This window comes from Amblyraja radiata, chromosome 13, assembly GCF_010909765.2.
Source record: "Amblyraja radiata isolate CabotCenter1 chromosome 13, sAmbRad1.1.pri, whole genome shotgun sequence".
NCBI lineage: Eukaryota > Metazoa > Chordata > Chondrichthyes > Rajiformes > Rajidae > Amblyraja > Amblyraja radiata.
The window spans coordinates 34,988,719-35,007,355 of NC_045968.1; the positions used below are offsets into that span (position 1 = coordinate 34,988,719).

The window sequence follows — 18,637 nt, forward strand, 5'->3', positions numbered from 1 at the left end:
TCTCCGCAGGGTGAGGACAGTGGGGTGAGTGAGTACAGTGTGGAGATGAGCGGCGAGGGTCTGGAGCCGCTGGAGGTGTACTGCGGCTCCGAGCTCCAGTGCTCTGTCAGCTGCCTCGTGCCGGGAACCACCTACAGGTTCAGGGTGAGGGGTGCCAGTGACGCAGGGGTGAGTCTCTGCCTTTGTGCCAGCCTTCCCCTGCCACCCCCATCTCTCCCTCTCTCCCCCTTCCATCCCTCTCCTCCCTCTATCCCTCTCTCTCACACCCGCTCCCATATCACCCCTTTTCCCCTCTCTCTCCCTCTCCCTTTCTGCTTCTCTCCCTCTTTTTATCACTCTTTCACACTCATTCTCTCTCTCCTCACCTTTCTCTCCATCTCTCTCTTTCCCCCTCTCCCCTCTTTCTGTCTCTTTCTCTCAATTTTCTCTCTCTGCCCTTTCCACCCCCTCTCCTCTCTCCATCCCTCTCACATGCCCTGTCTCTATCTCTATCCCCCTTCTCACCTCACTCTCTATCTGTTTCTCTCTGCTTTCTCTCTCCCCCTTTTTCGGCCTTCTCTCCTCTCCCTCTCTCCCACCCTTTATCTCTCCTCTCTCTGCCCCCTCTCTCTCACTCTTTCTCCTCTCCTTCTTTCTCCCGCTCCTCACTCTCTCTCTCCTCCCCCCCCTCTCTCTTGCCCTCTCCCCCCTTCTCCCTTTCTCACTCTTCACTCCGTATCCCTGGCTCCTGCTGCCCCTCTGCGAAGGATACCCTCCCCTGGTTCTGCCCCACTCTTCCCCCACCATGTCCCTGTGACGTACAGGCCTCTCCTCTCCAAATGGCCACCCGGAGTCCGGACCCCACACCCCTCCGTCTCCACACACCTTGGGAGATCCGGAGGTTGTGCTATGTTCTAGAAAGATCACCGCACAAGAGAAGGCCATTTGGCCCACTGTGTCCGTGCCAGCCCCAAAGGTGACCTCATGACCTCAAAGCAGATCATTCGGCCCATCGAGACTCTACCAACTCCCATTCACACATATTTTTCCCCATGATCCATTCTCCCCACGTTCCGTCATCTTCCCTGGACTCACCCACCCCCCCCCCCCCACCCCCCTCTTTCCATCACACTAACGACAAATTCCCAAAGGCCATTTAACCCACCTTTTAAGCACAGCCTTGGGTTGTGGGAGGAAAGTCACGCGGTCACAGGGAGAACGTGCATACTCCACACAGACATACACACACTCACACACACACACCCTCGGCTGCACACGCACACTCATTCATACACACACTCGCGCAAACACACAGACACACACACTCAGACACACACTCACACAGACACACACAAACACACACATGCACTCGCACAGACACACACACTCAGACACACACTCACACAGACACACACAAACGCTCACACTCACACACACACAAACGCTCACACTCACACAGACACACACACACACACTCAGACACACACTCACACACACACACAAACACACACATGCACTCGCACAGACACACACACTCAGACACACACTCACACCGACACACACAAACGCTCACACTCACACAGACACACACACTTAGACACACACTCACACAGACACACACAAACACACACATGCACTCGCACAGACACACACACTCAGACACACACTCACACCGACACACACAAACGCTCACACTCACACCGACACACACATAAACACACACCCACAATGACAGGCACAGACACACAAACACAAGCAAACTCACACACAGTGGCTGTCACTCTACTCAACAACGTACCTCGGTGACTGCCAATCACCCCCCCACCCCCCGGACACTTATTATCACTTATTATTATTTATTTAAATCATTTGCTATGTCGCTCTTCCAGGGAGATGCTAAATGCATTTCGTTGTCTCTGTACTGTACACTGACAATGACAATTAAAATTGAATCTGAATCTGAATCTGACACAGTGGCGGTGGGAGGTGGGGATTGAACCTGGCACAGTGGAGCATTACCTGCCGCACCACTGTGGGACCCAACCGCTGGGGTCCACAACCCCTGCTATTTTATTCTTATTTAAACCATACTGGAGATTTCACCCTCCCTCCCCTCTCGGTCCGCGGGTCATAATCTGTCAACCTGGGGTCTCCCCCTCGTTCCCTCCTCATGGACTTTGCTCTGCATCCCGACAGTACGGATCCTATTCGGAAGTGACGGACCTCACCACGGCAGAAGGACCACCAGTACAGTGTAAAGCACCCATCCTCTCCTGCACATCGATCACCAGTGTACTGGTGAGCTGGGAGGTAAGTCAGGGCCAATAGTTTAGTTTGATTTATTATTGTCACGTGTGTCGAGGTACAGCGTAAAGCTTTTCTTTATACGCTATCCAGTCACGGGAAAGACTACACTTCTGTGCTTCAAGGAACAAAATCCTAGCCTGCCCAACCTCTCTCTGTAGCTCAGGCCCTGGCAACATCCTCGTAAATCTTCCCTGCGCCCTTTCCGGCTTCATGGCATCCATCCTATAGCAGGGTGATCAACACTGATCGTACAACGGGCGGCACAGTGGTTGAGTTGCTCCCTCACAGCGCCAGCGACGCAGGTTCGATCCTGACCATGGGTGCTGTCCGTGTGGAGTTTGTACGTTCTCCCTGTGACCGCATGGGTTTTCTCCGGGTGCTCCGGTTTCCTCCCTCACTCCAAAGACGCGCAGCTTTGTAGGTTAATTGGCTTCTGTAAATCGTCCCCAGTGTGTGGGATAGTACTAGTGTATCGCTGGTCGGTGCAGACCCAGTGGGCCGAAGGGCCTGCTGCGTCCGCGAGAGCACAAGGGAAGAAATTGAACTTTTTTTCGCCTTTCATCACAGTGAGGAATGTGGAGGAGTCACTGTGGTGGATGTTTATGTTAAAATGTGTTTTGTGTGTTCCGTTGCTTTTTATTTGTATGACTGACTTGGCAAATGAAATTCCTCACATGTTGCAAAACATGCTTGGCTAATAAAGTATTATTGTGATTGATTGTGATTGTTCTTCACAGTCTAAAGTCTATTAAATGTATTACCTGCCTAAACTGCCTCCGCTGGCATCTCGTTCCATACACCCACCACCGTCTGAGTGAAAAAGGTGTCCCTCAGGTTCCCATTAAATCTTTCCCCTCTCACCTTAAACCTATGTCCTGTGGGTTCTTGATTCCTCTACTCTGAGTAAAAGATTGTGCATTTCTTAAGTACCCTACCTTTAGTTTAGTTTAGTTCAGTTTGGTTTAGTTTAGAAATACAGCATGGAAGCAGGCCCTTCGGCCCATCAAGCCCGTGGCGACCAGTGACCACCCGTACACTAGCACTATCCTGCGCACTAGAAACTATTTACCCTAGCAAATTAGCCTTTGGAGTGTGGTATGAAACTGAAGCACCTGGAGAAAGCCCACACATTCACATGGAAACCATATAACACCATATAACAATTACAGCACGGAAACAGGCCAGCGTGCAAACTCCACACAGACAGCACCCTAGGTCAGGATTGAACCCGGGTCTCTGATGCTGTGAGGCAGCAACTCTACCGCTGCGCCACTGTGCCGCTATCTATTCCCCTCGTGATCTTATACAACAGTGGTTGCAAGGGAAGGGCAACGCCCATTGTACGATCAAGTGTGGACCAGCATACTGAGTAGAGGGGAAGAGTGGCCTTTCCTAGACGTCCCCCAGCCTTTGTAGGCACTGACGTGTGACGTGCGGGAAGTCTCCGTGTGCCTGTCCCTCAGTGATGTCCCCTGTGTTTCCAGAACCCAGACAGCAGTGGCCCTGACATCTCGGAGTACCGGCTAGAATGGGGAGAGACGGAGGACTCGATGGAGCTCGTCTACAGTGGCATGGAGACATCCTTCGAGATCCACAACCTCGCCCCGGCCACCCAGTACTGCTGCCGGCTGCAGGTACGGCCACTGACATGTCCACTATATCAATGTTTATGTCATGTGAACTGGTACATTACTAGTGGGGACGGGTCTGTCGCTGTATAACACTGGGGTACAGTACCGATGGGGAAGGGTCTGTCGCTGTATAACACTGGGGTACAGGTTGCAAATGGACACAATATCACTGTACGGAGTGAGTGAAGAGCGGGCACTCTCACGGTTTGTTGGGAGCCAGAGCGGGCATCAGCTGGGAACAATGACAAAGTGTGTACTCTGGGCAGATTGGTGAATGAATCTCCATTACCTGTAATAAGCACGGTGCTGAAGGGTGCAGCAAGCAGCGTACAACAACAAATGCCTATTAATGAGTTATTAATGAGTTCACCTGCTTCATTAATTGATCTTGCTGTTTATGTGCCACATCAGGCATGGGCATCCCCCCCCCCCCCCTCCTCCTCCACTCTTTCCCCTTTTCTCTCTCCTTTCTCCCGCTTCCTCTTTTTTCTCCTTCCTGTGTCCGTGCCTCCCTTGTCTTTATTTCTGTTCCCTTTATTGAACCTCTGCCTTTCCTGGATCTCTCATTTCTCTCTCTCATTCTCCCTTTCTCTCAATGTTTCCTACCCCCTCTCTCTCTCCCCCTCCCCCTTTCTCTCCCTTTCCCCATTCTGTCTTTCTTACCCACACTCCCTCTCTCCCTCTCCCTCCCTCCCTCCCCTTTCCTCCTTATTTCCTCCCTACACTCCCTGTCTCTCCCTCTCTCTCCCCATCTCACCATTCCTCCTTTTCCTCTGTTTCCCATACTCCCCTTTCTCCTCTTCTCTCCCACTCCCTCTCACACTCTATCTCTCTCCTCTCTCCATTCCTACTGTTCTCTTTATCTCTTCCCCACACGCTCCCTCTCTCTTTTTCTCTCTCTTGCTCTCTTCCTCTTTCTCTCTTCCTCTCTCCATTCTTTCTTTCTCTCTCTCTCTCTATTCTCCCACTCCCACTCTCTCATTCAGAGTGTGGCTGATTTTGGGGAATTGTGATCTCGTTTGGATATTAAGGGAATGGAGGGATACAAACCCTGTGCATCAGATGTGCAGTTTAACTTGACATCATGTTCAGCACAGACATTGTGGGCCGAAGGGCCTGTTCCTGTACTGTACCGTTCTATGTTCTACTTGTACCACCACGGCATGACAATAGACAACAGGTGCAGGAGTAGGCCATTCGGCCCTTCGAGCCAGCACCGCCATTCAATGTGTTCATGGCTGATCATCCCCAATCAGTACCCTGTTCCTGCCTTCTCCCCATATCCCCTGACTCCGCTATCTTTAAGAGCCCTATCTTTAAGAGAATAGGAGGCAACCGGCCCAATGCAGGCAAAGGAGATTAGTTTAGATAAAGGTACATATTGGCCAGTATTGGCAAGGTGGGCCGAAGGGCCTGTTTGTGCTGTAGGACTCTATAACTGATGAACAAAGAATATAAAACTGTACAGCTTTGGCCCCCAATGTCCGTGCCGAACATAATGCCAGGTTAAACTAGGCAGCCAGCACTCTCTATGTAAAAAACAACTCGCCCCACATATCTCCTTTAAACTTTGTCCCCATTACCTTAAATATACGCCTTGTAGTCTTTAACGTTTCCACGCTGGGATAAAGATTCTGATTGATTAGAATGTGTTCCCACAGCAGAAGGCTTCTGCTGGGTCTGGTACAAGTCACGTTGCTGGGAGGCCAGGGTAGATGAAGGAGATAGCACATTAAATGTGAAAGGTGGAGAGGTAATTTTGGGTAAGTGAACTTGGATGGCTGCGTAGATCATAGGCGAGAAGTTGAATTATATTTTTGTTTGGTGTCTGATCATCACAGCCTCCAGCTGTGTGCATTTACCATCCATAAAAATACAATCAAACCGCTCTGGTGAGAGTCTCTATAATTATGCTCACCTATCAATGCTGTCTTATATTCACCTATAATCCTTTCATTAATATTTATAAAACTGCAGCTTTAGACTTTATAGATGCAGCGCAGAAACAGGCCCTTCAGCCCATCCACGCCGGCCCGTGTTCAACCCGTACACAAAGACACTACACACTAGCGACAATTTACTATTTTACTGAAGCCAATTAACCTACAAGCCCGCACGTCTTTGGGATGTGGCAGGAAACCGGAGCACCTGGAGGAAACCCGCGTGGTCACAGGGAGAACGTGCAAACTCCGTACAGACAACAGCCGAGGTCAGGATTGAACCCGGGTCTCTGAGCTGGGAGTCAGCAGCTCTACCGCTGCACCACTGTGCCGCCCAAAGCTGAAACTTCAATTGGAGAGGAAGTGATTCACGAGGTCCTTAACGAACTTAATGCCCACACCATCCTTTAGCCCCACGCGCCAAATCAACAGAGAAAGTGAATTAGCCCAGAGAGACGAGACCGTGTTGATAAATGAAACAGGCAGCCTTGGCTCCCCCCATTCACATGCCCAACCCCCCCTCCCACAATTGATTGAAACATTGAAGCCAGAAGCTTTTTGGAACCTACCAAAGCGGGTGTTAGTTATAAGGTGACCAAGGAGTGGTCAGCATGGGCAGGTTGGGCCGAAGGGCCTGTTTCTGTGCTGTACGACTCTATGGCTCCAAATGAATTGTCTTGTCAGCCTCTCTCAGAATATTTAAGCAGGGACAGCAAGCTGGAATGTGAGATTAATCCAGCACGGAATGACAGGGCTGTAGGTGACACATTGGGTAGGATTTTCTAAATCTCCATGTAGAGTACAGAAGTTGGGAGGTCATGTTGCAGTTGCATGAGACATTGGCGTGGCCACAGTTAGAGTATTGTGTTCAGTTCTGGGCACCACGTCATAGCAAAGATGTTGTCAAGCTGGATAGGGTGCAGAGAAGATTTACAAGGATGTTGCCAGGACTCGAGGGCCTGAGGTATAGGGAGGAGTTGGTTAGGACTTTATTCCTTGGAGAGCAGGAGGATCTTACAGAGGTATACAAAATCATGGGAGGAATAGATAGGGTAGAGACTCTTGCCCAGAGTAGGGGAATCGAGAACCAGAGGACATAGGTTTAAGGTGAGGGGGAAAGAGATTTAATAGGAACCTGAGGGGTAATCTTTTTCACACATAGATTGGTGGGTGTACGGAATGAGCTGCTGGAGGACGTTGTTGGGGCAGGTACTATTGCAACATTCAGACATATACATGGATAGGATAGGTTTAGTGGTGTATAGGCCAAACGCAGGCAGGTGGGACTAGTGTAGATGGGGCATGATGGTTGTTGTGGACAAGTTGGGCTAAAGGGCCTGTCTCCATGCTGTATGACTATGGAGTTTCAAGCTATCCGTTTGTTCAACCACATTAGAGTTCAATAATTACTTTATTGTCACATGTATCGAGACACACTAAAAGAATTGTTCTGCAGACAATCCAGTAAAGTCTTACAGAATGCTGGAGTAACTCAACGGGTCAGGCAGCATCTCTGGAGAAAAATAGGTGATGCTTTGGGTCAAGACCCTTCTACAGCCTGAGAGTCTGAAACGTCAACTATGCATGTTCTCCAGAGATGCTGACTGGCCCGCAGTCACTGCCATGGTTGTTGGGCATTTGGTGGTGGGCTGACGTGTGTTTTATCTGTCTGCTTTAGGCCACTAACCAGGTGGGCAGTGGAGCCTACAGCAGCCTGGTCGCCTACTCCACGCCAGCCTCCGTTCCTGCCGCAGTCACCAACGTCTACGTCCTGGAGGAGCAGCATCTGGAGCCCGGCCTGACCTCCACCGGCCTTGCCCTCAAGTGGGACGAGCCGCCCAGCAACGGCTCCGACATCCTCTCCTACAACATCGATCTCGGGGACAGCCAGCTCACCGTGGATAACGTCACAGCCTACATCATACGCCACCTCCTGCCAGACACCTCCTACAGGTAACCCCGTCTCTCTCCACCCTTCCCAAGGACATACATACACATACGTCTGAAGAAGGGTCCCGACCCGAAACATCATCCATCCATGTTCTCCGGAGATGATGAATGTTTCCGACCCAAAACATTACCTCTCCATTAGTTCAGTTTAATTTAGTTTAGGAATACTCCTGGAAGATATGAGACTCTTCCTTGCAGGCAAATCAGACCACTTCCAAAAGACGTGGTCTGCATTTATCGACTTACTACAAGAATAAGGTGCATCAGTACTTCAAAAAAGAAATGGTGTCAGGATCTGGTAAGGGGGGAGGAAAAATCCGAAGTTGGTATATCCCTTTTGCGCAGTTTTTATAATAGAGCTTTTGTTTTTTCTTTTCTTTTTCCTTCTTTCTTTTCTAGGGTCTAATTCTTAATTCTTTTCTCTAACTAATGTTTTTTTTTTTAAATTGATCACTCTTTTACACTAACACAACTTTCTTTCTCTCACTTTCTCTACTTTCTTTATTCTATCTTTTCTTAAAGCTTAAAAAATGAAGGGGTACAATAAATATAATAAGATATATCTGGCTTGTACTACTGTAATTTACTGTACTTCTAATAAATAAAAAAATATATATTTTTTAAATAAAAAAATAAATTTAGTTTAGAAATACAGTGATGAAAAAGGCCCATCTGCCCACCGAGTCCACACCGACCAGCCATCCCCGTACACTAGCACTATCCTACAGATCAGGAACAATTTGCAATTTTAGCAAACCAATTAGACTACAAACCTGCACGTCCTTGGAGTGTGGGAGGAAACCGGAGCACCCGGAGAAAACCCACGCGGTCATGGGGAGAACATACAAACTCCTTACAGACAGCAGCACCCGTAGTCAGGATTGAACCCGGGTCTCTGGTGCTGTATCCTTAGTATGTTTTATAGAAATTATTTAAAACTCCATTGAGGTAAGACAACAGATGCCATAATTATACAAAGTGTTATTTCCTAGTTCCATCAGTAAGTAAAATTGTCTTCAAGGTTGTGGCCTGAGGTGATAATCACACAATAATATAACACAAGCAGCAACATCAGACCGTCTCAAATACGTCACTAATTCAACATTTTTAAACTTCTGCGTTAATTCAAGAAAATGCAAGAACAATGAATTTGTTTTGTAACCACAGGATCATTAGAGTATTTTACATCCACAGCAAGTCAAAACAAGAGTAGACACAAGGAACTGCAGAAGCTGTTTTACCAAAATGACTCAATGTTCTGGAGTACTTTAGCAGGTCAGGCAGCTTCTTTAGAGAGACCCTCTAATGAAAAGTCCTGACCTGAAATGTCACCTATCCATGTTCTCCAGAGATACTGCCTGACCCATTGAGTTATGCCCCTGTCCCACTTAGGAAACCTGAACGGAAACCTCTGGAGACTTTGCGCCCCACCCAAGGAGGTTTTTGTCAGTCTCTCTACCTGCTTCCACTACCTGTAACCACCTGCAACCTCCGGGAACCGCACGGAAACCTTGGGTGGGGTGCAAAGTCTCCAGAGGTTTCCGTTCAGGTTTCCTAAGTGGGACAGGGGCATAACTCTTTTTGTCACCTATCACTCGCCAGGCTTTGTCCTGGCCCCCACCTCTCCTCCAGCATTCTCCCCTCTACTACAATCAATCTGAAGATGGGTCCCGACTTGAAACGTCACCTATCCATGTTCACCAGAGATGCTGCCTGAACAGCTGAGTTACTTCAACAATTTGTGGCCTTTTGTGTATTAACCAGCATCTGCAGTTCCTTTTTTCTATGTTTCAGATCGGGACCATTCTTCAGACTGATTGTAGTAGGGGTTATCCCTTAATGTTTAGTCTAGTGTACTTTATTGTCATATGTACCGAGGTACAGTGAAAAGCTTTTGTTGAGTACTATCCAGCCAGTGAAAAGGCTATACATGATTACAATCAAGCCGTCCACAGTGTACGGATACATGATAAAGGGAATAACGCTTAGTGCAAGATAAAGTCCGATTAAAGATAGTCCGAGGGTCTCCAATGAGGTAGATGGGAACTGCACTTGTTGGTGATAGGATGGTTCAGTTGCCTGATAACAGCTGAGAATGTGTGTTTGTACCTGTGTGCGCCTGTCTGTCTATGTGTGTGTCTGTCTGCGTGTGTTTGTCTGTGACATGTGTGCATATGCATGTGTGTGTGACCTGTGTGTGTGTGTGTGTGTGTGTGTCTGACATGTGTGCATATGCATGTGTGTGTGTGACCTGTGTGTGTGTGTGTGTCTGTGACCTGTGTGCATATGCATGTGTGTGTGTGTCTGTGACATGTGTGCATATGCATGTGTGTGTGTGACCTGTGTGTGTGTGTCTCTGACCTGTGTGCATATGCATGTGTGTGTGTGACCTGTGTGTGTGTGTGTGTCTGTGACGTGTGTGTGCATATGCATGTGTGTGTGTGACCTGTGTGTGTGTGTGTGTCTGTGACATGTGTGCATATGCATGTGTGTGTGTGACCTGTGTGTGTGTGTGTGTCTGTGACGTGTGTGTGCATATGCATGTGTGTGCGGGTATGCTGCATCGAATGCAGCTGTGTGCATTTTACAATTAACCGAGCCACCTGTCACCACAAGGTGAAGCGGTTCACTGATGAAATAAACATTGAGAGTTGAGGCCAAGTTATCTCTGGTGTATCCAAGCAGAGAGTCTGGTGTCCGGGCAGCCCCAGCGGGGATGCACCATGGATTCACATAAGGGAGACCATTCAGCCCATCGTCTCTGCACCAGCTCTCCAGCTAATCCCCTATATACACCTGGACCTTTTTCCTCCAATTGGTTTGTGGCGTCACGGAGGTGCAGTGGGTAGAGCTGCTGCCTCACAATGCCAGAGACCCGGGTTCGATCCTGACCTCGGGTGCTGACTGAGCTGAGTTTGTACGTTCTCCCTGTGACCGCGTGGAGTTCCCACCTACAAACCCAGCTACAAATGTGCACCAAGCATCGATCACCCGTTCACTCTAGTTCTAAGTTATCCCACTTTCTCATCCACTCCCTACACACTAGGGACAATTTACAGAGGCCAATTAACCTACAAACCAGCACATCTTTGGGATGTAGGAGGAAAACAGAGCATCCAGAGGAAACCCACGCGGTCACAAGGAGAACGTACAAACTCCGTACAGACTGCAACCATAGTCTGGATCGAACCCTGGTCTCTGGCGCTGTGAGGCAGCAACTCTACCTCTGCGCCACCGTGAGGATGGTGGATACATCACCCCCACCCCCTCAACTCCACTCACTCTTCCCCCCGCACCATTCACCTACCCCCCCCCCCCTCCCTCCAATCACCCCCCCCACTCATTAACCTATAAACCCGCATGTCTTTGGGATGTGGGATGTATAAATACAATGTAAAAAAATACCTTACCTAGCTGTAAAAATATAATATAAAAACACGTAAGTGCTAAGAATGTAATGAACTGTGAAAAAGTAATAACAGTAGAAGCAAAGAACTTCAGATGCTGGTTTATACCAAAGATAGACACAAAGTGCTGGAGTAAGTCAGCGGGTCAGGCAGTATCTCTGGAGAAAAATGATGGGTGATGTTTCCCGGTCGGGACCCTTCTACAGAGTGGGAGTGGAGGGGGGGGGGGTGGGGGGGGGGGTGAGGAGGTGAAGAACTGGAGACGAGAAAAGACCAGGAGTAATCAGGGCCAGCCACAAATGACCTCAGGCAAGGCAGTGCCTGGTAGGTCCATTGTTGGCTCGGGATGGCGTGATCTCAAGAGAAACAATCTTCCTTGCATCCCCTCTCTCAACGTCCCTCCCCTGCCCCAGTCGTCTTTCTAGTTTTACTGTTTTGTATCCCGTCATTATCAGCCACAGCCAACAATGGACCTTTGTGGACTCCACCTTCCCTCGTCATCGATGCTGGACCTGATTTGTTCTGAACTATTTCATACCTCGAGTTTCCCTCTCTCCTGACTCCCAGTCTGAAGAAAGGTCCCGACCCGAAACGTCACCTGTTCCTTGTCTCCGGCGATGTTGCCCGAGCCGCTGAACTACTCCAGCACTTTGTGTCTATCTTCGGAGAACGGTGGAACTGGTGCAAGGACTGTTGTGGAGGGTGGGTGGAAGGCGGGAGTGGAGTGGAGGGGAGTGGAAGGTGGGGCGGTGTAAGCATCTTTCTCGTCGTGTTGTAGGATCAGGATCCAGGCGGTGAATGGGATGGGGGCCGGACCCTACAGCCCGATGGTGAAGACCACCACGCAGCCCCTGCCCCCTGAGCCCCCGCGCCTCGAGTGCACCGCCTCGGGACCACAGAGCTTGCGGCTGCGGTGGGGAGAGGCTGCGGGGACCAAGGCCACGCTGACCACCGACTCTGACACCATCTACACCCTGCAGATGGCCGAACCCAGCGGCAGGTGAGTGACCCCCAGGGAGAGGGGTGAGGACGGTGGATACATCTCCCCCACCCCCTCAACTCCACCACCACCAGTCCCTCACTCTTCCCCCCCACCATTCACCCCCCTCCCGTCCAATCACCCCCCCCCCCCACATCAGCCCGCCACTCGACCACTACCACCCCTCAATCCCCAGCCCCACCACCCCCTTCGCATCCCCTCACCCCCAGACCCCAACCATTCACCCCACCATCCTCACACCACACCACCTAACCACTCCCCTCACAACGTGCCCCTCTCTTCCCTCACCCCCCTTCAACCCCTACCTGCCTACCAGCCCCTCACACTCCTCAACAACCCTCACCCCCCTCTCCTCACCTCCCTCTCCTCACCCCTCTAACCCCGTCATTCCTCTCACCCCCCCCCCACCAACCCCACCTCCACCCCCGACTCCCCTCACCCCCCCAATCCCCACCCGCATCCCCCCTGTCCCTTCAGCCCCACGAGCCTCTCACTCTTCTCACACCCCCTCATTCCCCTCATCCCCAATTACCCTCACCCCCCCCCCATCCCTACCACCGCTGCCCCAATAATCACTCACTCCCCTCAACCACCCTGTCACCCCGACCATCTCCCCATTTTCCTCCAGAGCCCGCTAACAACAGCCCCCCCCTCCCCCCCCCCATGACAATCACCCCCACCCCCTCATCACCCTCCCCACCCCACCCCCACCCCACAGCTGCCTTGCGGTGGTGCAGTTGGCCGCAGGTTAACGGGGGGTTTGTGCTGCTGCTTTTCCCCTGCAGGTTTGTGACGATCTACAGGGGACCCAGCCACACCTACAAGGTGCAGCGACTGAAGGAGTCCAGCTGCTACAGCTTCTGCATCCAGGCGCTGAGCGAGGCTGGCGAGGGAGCATTCTCCGAGGTTTACCGCTTCAACACCACCAAGTCCCTGCCCCCCGCAGTCAAAGGTCAGTCTCTGGAGCGGGCTGTGCAGTCCATGGCCACACATGGCAGCGGAGGCCAAGCCCATGGGAGAGTCTAGGGCCGGAGGGTATAAAAGGACGTACCTTTAGGAAGGAGAAGAGGAGAAATGTCTTTAGCCAGAGGGTGGTGAATCTGTGGAATTAGTTGCCACAGACGGCGGTGGAGGCCAAGTCAATGGGCATTTCTAAAACAGAGATTGACACGTTTTTGATCAGCAAGGACGTGAAACGTTACGGGGAGAAGGCAGGAGAATGTAGATGAGGGGGAAAGATACGGTAGATCGGCCATGATTGAATGGTGGGGCAGGCTGGATGGGCCGAATGGCCTAATTCTGCTCCTATGTCTTATGATCTTCTGGAAGGCCTGGTGGGGAGAGGCCAAGAAGGGGTGACTGAAGAGTGGACAGGCAGAGACCTGCGGTGCCATGAAGGGGTGTGAGAGGATAGGGGCTGCACTGCCGAGATGTCCACAACTGTCTGGCTGGGTTTAGTTTGTTATTGTCACGTGTACCGAGGTATTTGTTTCTACACCATCCAGTCAAACGAGAGACTGAACAGCAATATAATCAAGCTGTTCACAGAAACAGGATAAAGGGTGCAACATTTAGTGAAAGATATAACATTGAAGTCCGATAAAGTCTGAGTACATTATGGATAAGGATGATAATGTTGTAATCTAATGATTCATCGTTTACAACCTGCCGGGCAGTTTTGATCTTTCCAGTACTTTGTAACTGTGATTAATGGAGTAAAATCTCCTTGTGAAGGAAAAGATAAATGGGAGAGAGGAGGAGAGGGAGTGCCCGGGGTGAGACTGGACCCTGATTATGCTGGTGGCCTTGCTGAGGCAGCTTGAAGTGTAAATGTCTGTGCTATGGGTGGGTTCTGGGATGAGGGAGGAAACCGCAGCACCCGGAGGAAACCCACGCGGTCACTGAGAGAATGTACAAACTCCGAGAATGTACACAGCACCCGAGGTCAGGATCGAACCTGGGTCTCTGGCATCGTGAGGCAGCAGCTCTACCCGCTGCGCCGCACCTGATAGGCTTACATGGACGGAGGGTCCCGGGGTGGAGATCTCTCGCGCGCCGCGGGCACGGGGGGTATCATCCCACGCCTGACCGCCATCCTCTTCCCAGTAACACCGCTTCCCCCCCGTCCCCGTCCCCCCCCCCCCCGTCCCCCCTCGTCCCCCGCCGTTCTCAGTCTGGGCAGCGGGCGGGTTGGCCGGGAGGTTGCTCGAGAGCCGGATCTGACTGCCCCTCTGCCCGGTTGCGTTCCAGCGCCCCGCGTCACGCAGCTGGAAGGAAGGACGTGCGAGGTGTCGTGGGAGGCGATCCCACCAATGAGGGGCGACTACATCGGTTACATCCTGCAGGTCACTGTCGGACGCGAGCTGGACTACAAACAGGTCAGTGGCGGGACAGGGGGGGGGGGAGCGACATTGGAGGGCAGTGTAGGAGAGGGGATCGAGTGTGGGGGTCAGTGTAGGGTGAAGTGGGGGGGCAGAGGGAGTGAGGGGGGACAGTGGAGGGGAGGGGATCGAGTGTGGGGGTCAGTGTAGGGTGAAGTGGGGGGGCAGAGGGAGTGAGCGGAACAGTGGAGGGGAGGGGATCAAATGTGGGGGGGGGCAGAGGGAGTGAGCGGAACAGTGGATGGGAGTGGATCGAGTGTGGTGGTCAGTATAGGGGAGATGGACTGGGGGGGGGGACGATGGAATGATGTGGTGGAGTAGGGGTACGGAGTGGTGGGGACAGACTGAGGGGGGTGAATGGGGGGGGGGAGGGGTGGACATGGGCTCGATGGGCTGAATGGCCTGTTTCCACGCTGTATCTGTCCATCAGTCAATCCAAACCAGAGAAAGTACAGACACAAAGTGCTAGAGTAACTCAACGGGTCAGGCAGCATCTCTGCAGAACAAGGTGGTGTTGTGGGTTGGGGAAGAAAGCACAACGCAATAACAGCCCTTTCGACCCGCAATGTCCGTGCCGAACACGATCCCAGGTTAAACTAACCTCCTCTGCCTGCACGTGACCCATATGCCTCCATTCACTGCATATCAGTGTGCAGGGAACCAGTTCAGCGTGCTGTGTCTGTCGCTATGGCAACGGCGCCCACACAAGACATTTGCCGCGTCCAATCCTCTCCGGTAGTAAACAACAATGGGAGAGCAGAACGTGCTCAAGGCTGTCAACAAGTAGTTTCCAGCCTCTGGGTTGTGGTGGGAGGGGAGAGGGAAGAGTTGCCTGTTTAATTGTTTCCAGGTATTGATTGCAACAGGACAGAATGTGAAAATCAACACAAGCCGACTAACTTCCTGAATCTGCAACATCCTTGCTGATACTGGAAGCCTCACCTTTATTAAGCTGGAGAGTCTTAAGGGCCTGTCCCACGAGCATACGACTCCATGCGTCAAGCGCAACCTAATGTGGTCGCTTGAGCCGTACGGCCTCGCGGGGCCGGTCCCACTTCGATCACCGGAGCCGTATGGAGTTGTGCGGAGCTGGTGCCGACATCGCGCGGGGCTCCGAAAAACTGACCGCGTTCAAAAATTCCGCACGGCAACGGCCTGCCGGCCCACAGCCACCTCGACGCCGTATGCACCGCCTCGACGGGCGTGCGCAGCGTCTCAACGCCGTACGCAGCATCTTGACGCCGTACGTCACGCACGAACTTCCCGCGGACTTCGCTAGAACTTCACGTCACTCACTCGACCTCCGCGCGGCCCCCGCTTCCGGTTTGGTCGCGCTTGCCGCATGCAGGGCGCATGCTGGTGGGACCGGCCCTGTACGGGGATCTCTCGACCTCGGCGCGGCCCACGCTTCCGGTTTGGTCGCGCTTGCCGCATGCAGGTGGCATGCTCGTGGGACAGGCCCTTTAGTCGTACAGCATTTGGCCCTTCAGCCCAACTTCTCCACACCAACCAAGATGCCCCATCTAAGCTAGACCCATTTGTCCACATTTGGCCCGTATCCCTTACCTATCTATATACAGTGCCCTCCATAATGTTTGGGACAAAGACCCATCATTTATTTATTTGCCTCTGTACTCCACAATTTGAGATTTGTAATAGAAAGAATCACATGTGGTCAAAGTGCACATTGTCAGATTTTATTAGAGGCCATTTTTATACATTTTGGTTTCACCATGTAGAAATTACAGCTGTGTTTATACATAGTCCCCTCATTTCAGGGCACCATAATGTTTGGGACACATGGCTTCACAGATGTTTGTAATTGCTCAGGTGTGTTTTAAATGCCTCCTTAATGCAGGTATAAGAGAGCTCTTAGCATCTAGTCTTTCCTCCAGTCTTTCTATCACCTTTGGAAACTTTTATTGCTGTTTATCAATATGAGGACCAAAGTTGTGCCAATGAAAGTCAAAGAAGCCATTATGAGACTGAGAAACAAGAATAAAACTGTTAGAGAAATCAGCCAAACATTAGGCTTATCAAAATCAACTGTTTGGAACATCATTACGAAGAAAGAGAGCACTGGTGAGATTACTAATCGCAAAGGGACTGGCAGGCCAAGGAAGACCTCCACAGCTGATGACAGAAGAATTCTCTCTATAATAAAGAAAAATCCCCAAATACCTGTCCGACAGATCAGAAACACTCTTCAGGAGTCAGGTGTGGATTTGTCAATGACCACTGTCCGCAGAAGACAATACAGAGGCTACACTGCAAGATGCAAACCACTGGTTAGCTGCAAAAATAGGATGGCCAGGTTACAGTTTGCCAAGAAGTACTTAAAAGAGCAACTATAGTTCTGGGAAAGGGTCTTGGGCATGTATGGCTGCTGAAGGCACTGGCTCACATATCTTCATTGATGATACAACTGCTGATGGTAGTAACATAATGAATTCTGAAGTGTATAGACGCATCTGCTGAAGTTCAAACAAATGCCTCAAAATTCAATGACTGGCGGTTCATTCTACAGCAAGACAATGATCCCAAACATACTGCTAAAGCAACAAAGGAGTTTTACAAAGCTAAAAAATGGTCAATTCTTGAGTGGGCATTCAATCACATGATTGGAACCCAATTAAGCATGCCTTTTATATGCTGAAGAGTAAACTGAAGGGGACTAGCCCCCAAAACAAGCATAGGCTAAAGATGGCTGCAAAACAGGCCTGCAGAGCATGACTAGAGAAGACACCCAGCAACTGGTGATGTCCATGAATCGCAGACATCAAGCAGTCATTGCATGCAAAGGATATGCAACAAATTACATTACATAGCTGTGTACCAAACATTATGTTGCCTTGAAATGGGGGGGACTATGTATAAACACTGCTGTAATTTCTACATGGTGAAACAAAACTGTATAGAAATGGCCTTTATTAAAATCTGACAATGTGCACTTGAAACCACATGTGTTTTTTTCAATTACGAATCTCAAATTGTGGAGTACAGAGGCAAATAAATAAAAGATTGTTTTTTGTCCCAAACATTATGGTGGGCACTGTACCTGTCCAAGTATATTTTAGTTGTTGTCATAGTACGGGTGAGATGTTAATTCCTCGCTTTAGGGTGAGGATGTCCAACGAACATCCACCAACGCGCCAGTTGCCAATGTACCTGTCCAAGTCTTTTAAATATTGTTATAGTACCTGCCTCAACTATCTCTAGCAGCTCGTTTCATATATCAACCACCCTCTGTGTGAAAATGTTGCCGCACGGGATCCTGTTAAATCTTTCTCCTCTCACCTTAATCCTATGTCCTCTGGTCTTGATTCCCCTACTCTGGGTAAAATTCACCCTATCTATTCACCTCGTTACTTTATACACCTCTATAAGATCACCCCTCAGCCTCCTGCACTCCAAGGAACAAAGTCCTAGCCTGCCCAACCTCTCCGCGTACCTCAGGCCCTAGAGTCCTGGCAACATCTCGTAAATCTTCTCTCCACTGTTTCCATCTTAACGACATCCTTCCCATAAAAGGGTGATCGAAACTGAACACAATACTCCTCGTGCGGCCTCACCTATGTTTTGTGCAACTGTAAGGTGACGTCCTAACTTCTATACTCAGGACCCTGACTGATGAAGGGTGGTGTAGTCAAAGCCCCATCGACCACCCTATCTAACTGCGATGCCACTTTCAGGGAACTGTGTCCCCCGTAATGCTCAAAATTGGTCAGTTTTGTCCCTGTCCCTGTACCAGTGAGGCAATTCCTCACTCCATCGCCACATTTTGTCCCAGCATGATGCTCCTGGGCCACAACCTTTGAATGAACATTTGTAGATTAATGGTTCTGCAAATTGTCCCTAGGATAGAACGAGTGTGAATGGGTGATTGCTGGTTGGCATGGACTGGGTGGGTCGAAGGGTCTGTTTCCTCGTGGGATCTTTAAACTAAGATAAATTAAACTAAACTTGAGGGCATGGATTTAAGGTGCGAGGGGAATAATTTAAAGGGGCAACTGATTCGCACAGATGATGGTGGATAAGTGAA

General features: G+C 50.5%; 1 protein-coding gene across 3 annotated transcripts in view; it reads left to right on the plus strand.

The window, feature by feature from the left end:
- The window catches only part of fndc3b (fibronectin type III domain containing 3B), a 173,103-nt gene that overhangs the window by 128,199 nt on the left and 26,267 nt on the right, over window positions 1-18,637 (plus strand). For all 3 annotated transcript variants that reach the window (XR_004413787.1, XR_004413788.1, XM_033031744.1), the window contains exons 19-25: window positions 1-168; window positions 2,176-2,289; window positions 3,771-3,920; window positions 7,536-7,810; window positions 11,993-12,214; window positions 13,000-13,166; window positions 14,465-14,592. Coding sequence is in view for 1 of the 3 variants with exons in the window: in XM_033031744.1 (XP_032887635.1) it covers window positions 1-168; window positions 2,176-2,289; window positions 3,771-3,920; window positions 7,536-7,810; window positions 11,993-12,214; window positions 13,000-13,166; window positions 14,465-14,592 (1,224 nt within the window). In the remaining 2 variants the exon portion in view is untranslated. The remainder of the gene's footprint in view (window positions 169-2,175; window positions 2,290-3,770; window positions 3,921-7,535; window positions 7,811-11,992; window positions 12,215-12,999; window positions 13,167-14,464; window positions 14,593-18,637) is intronic.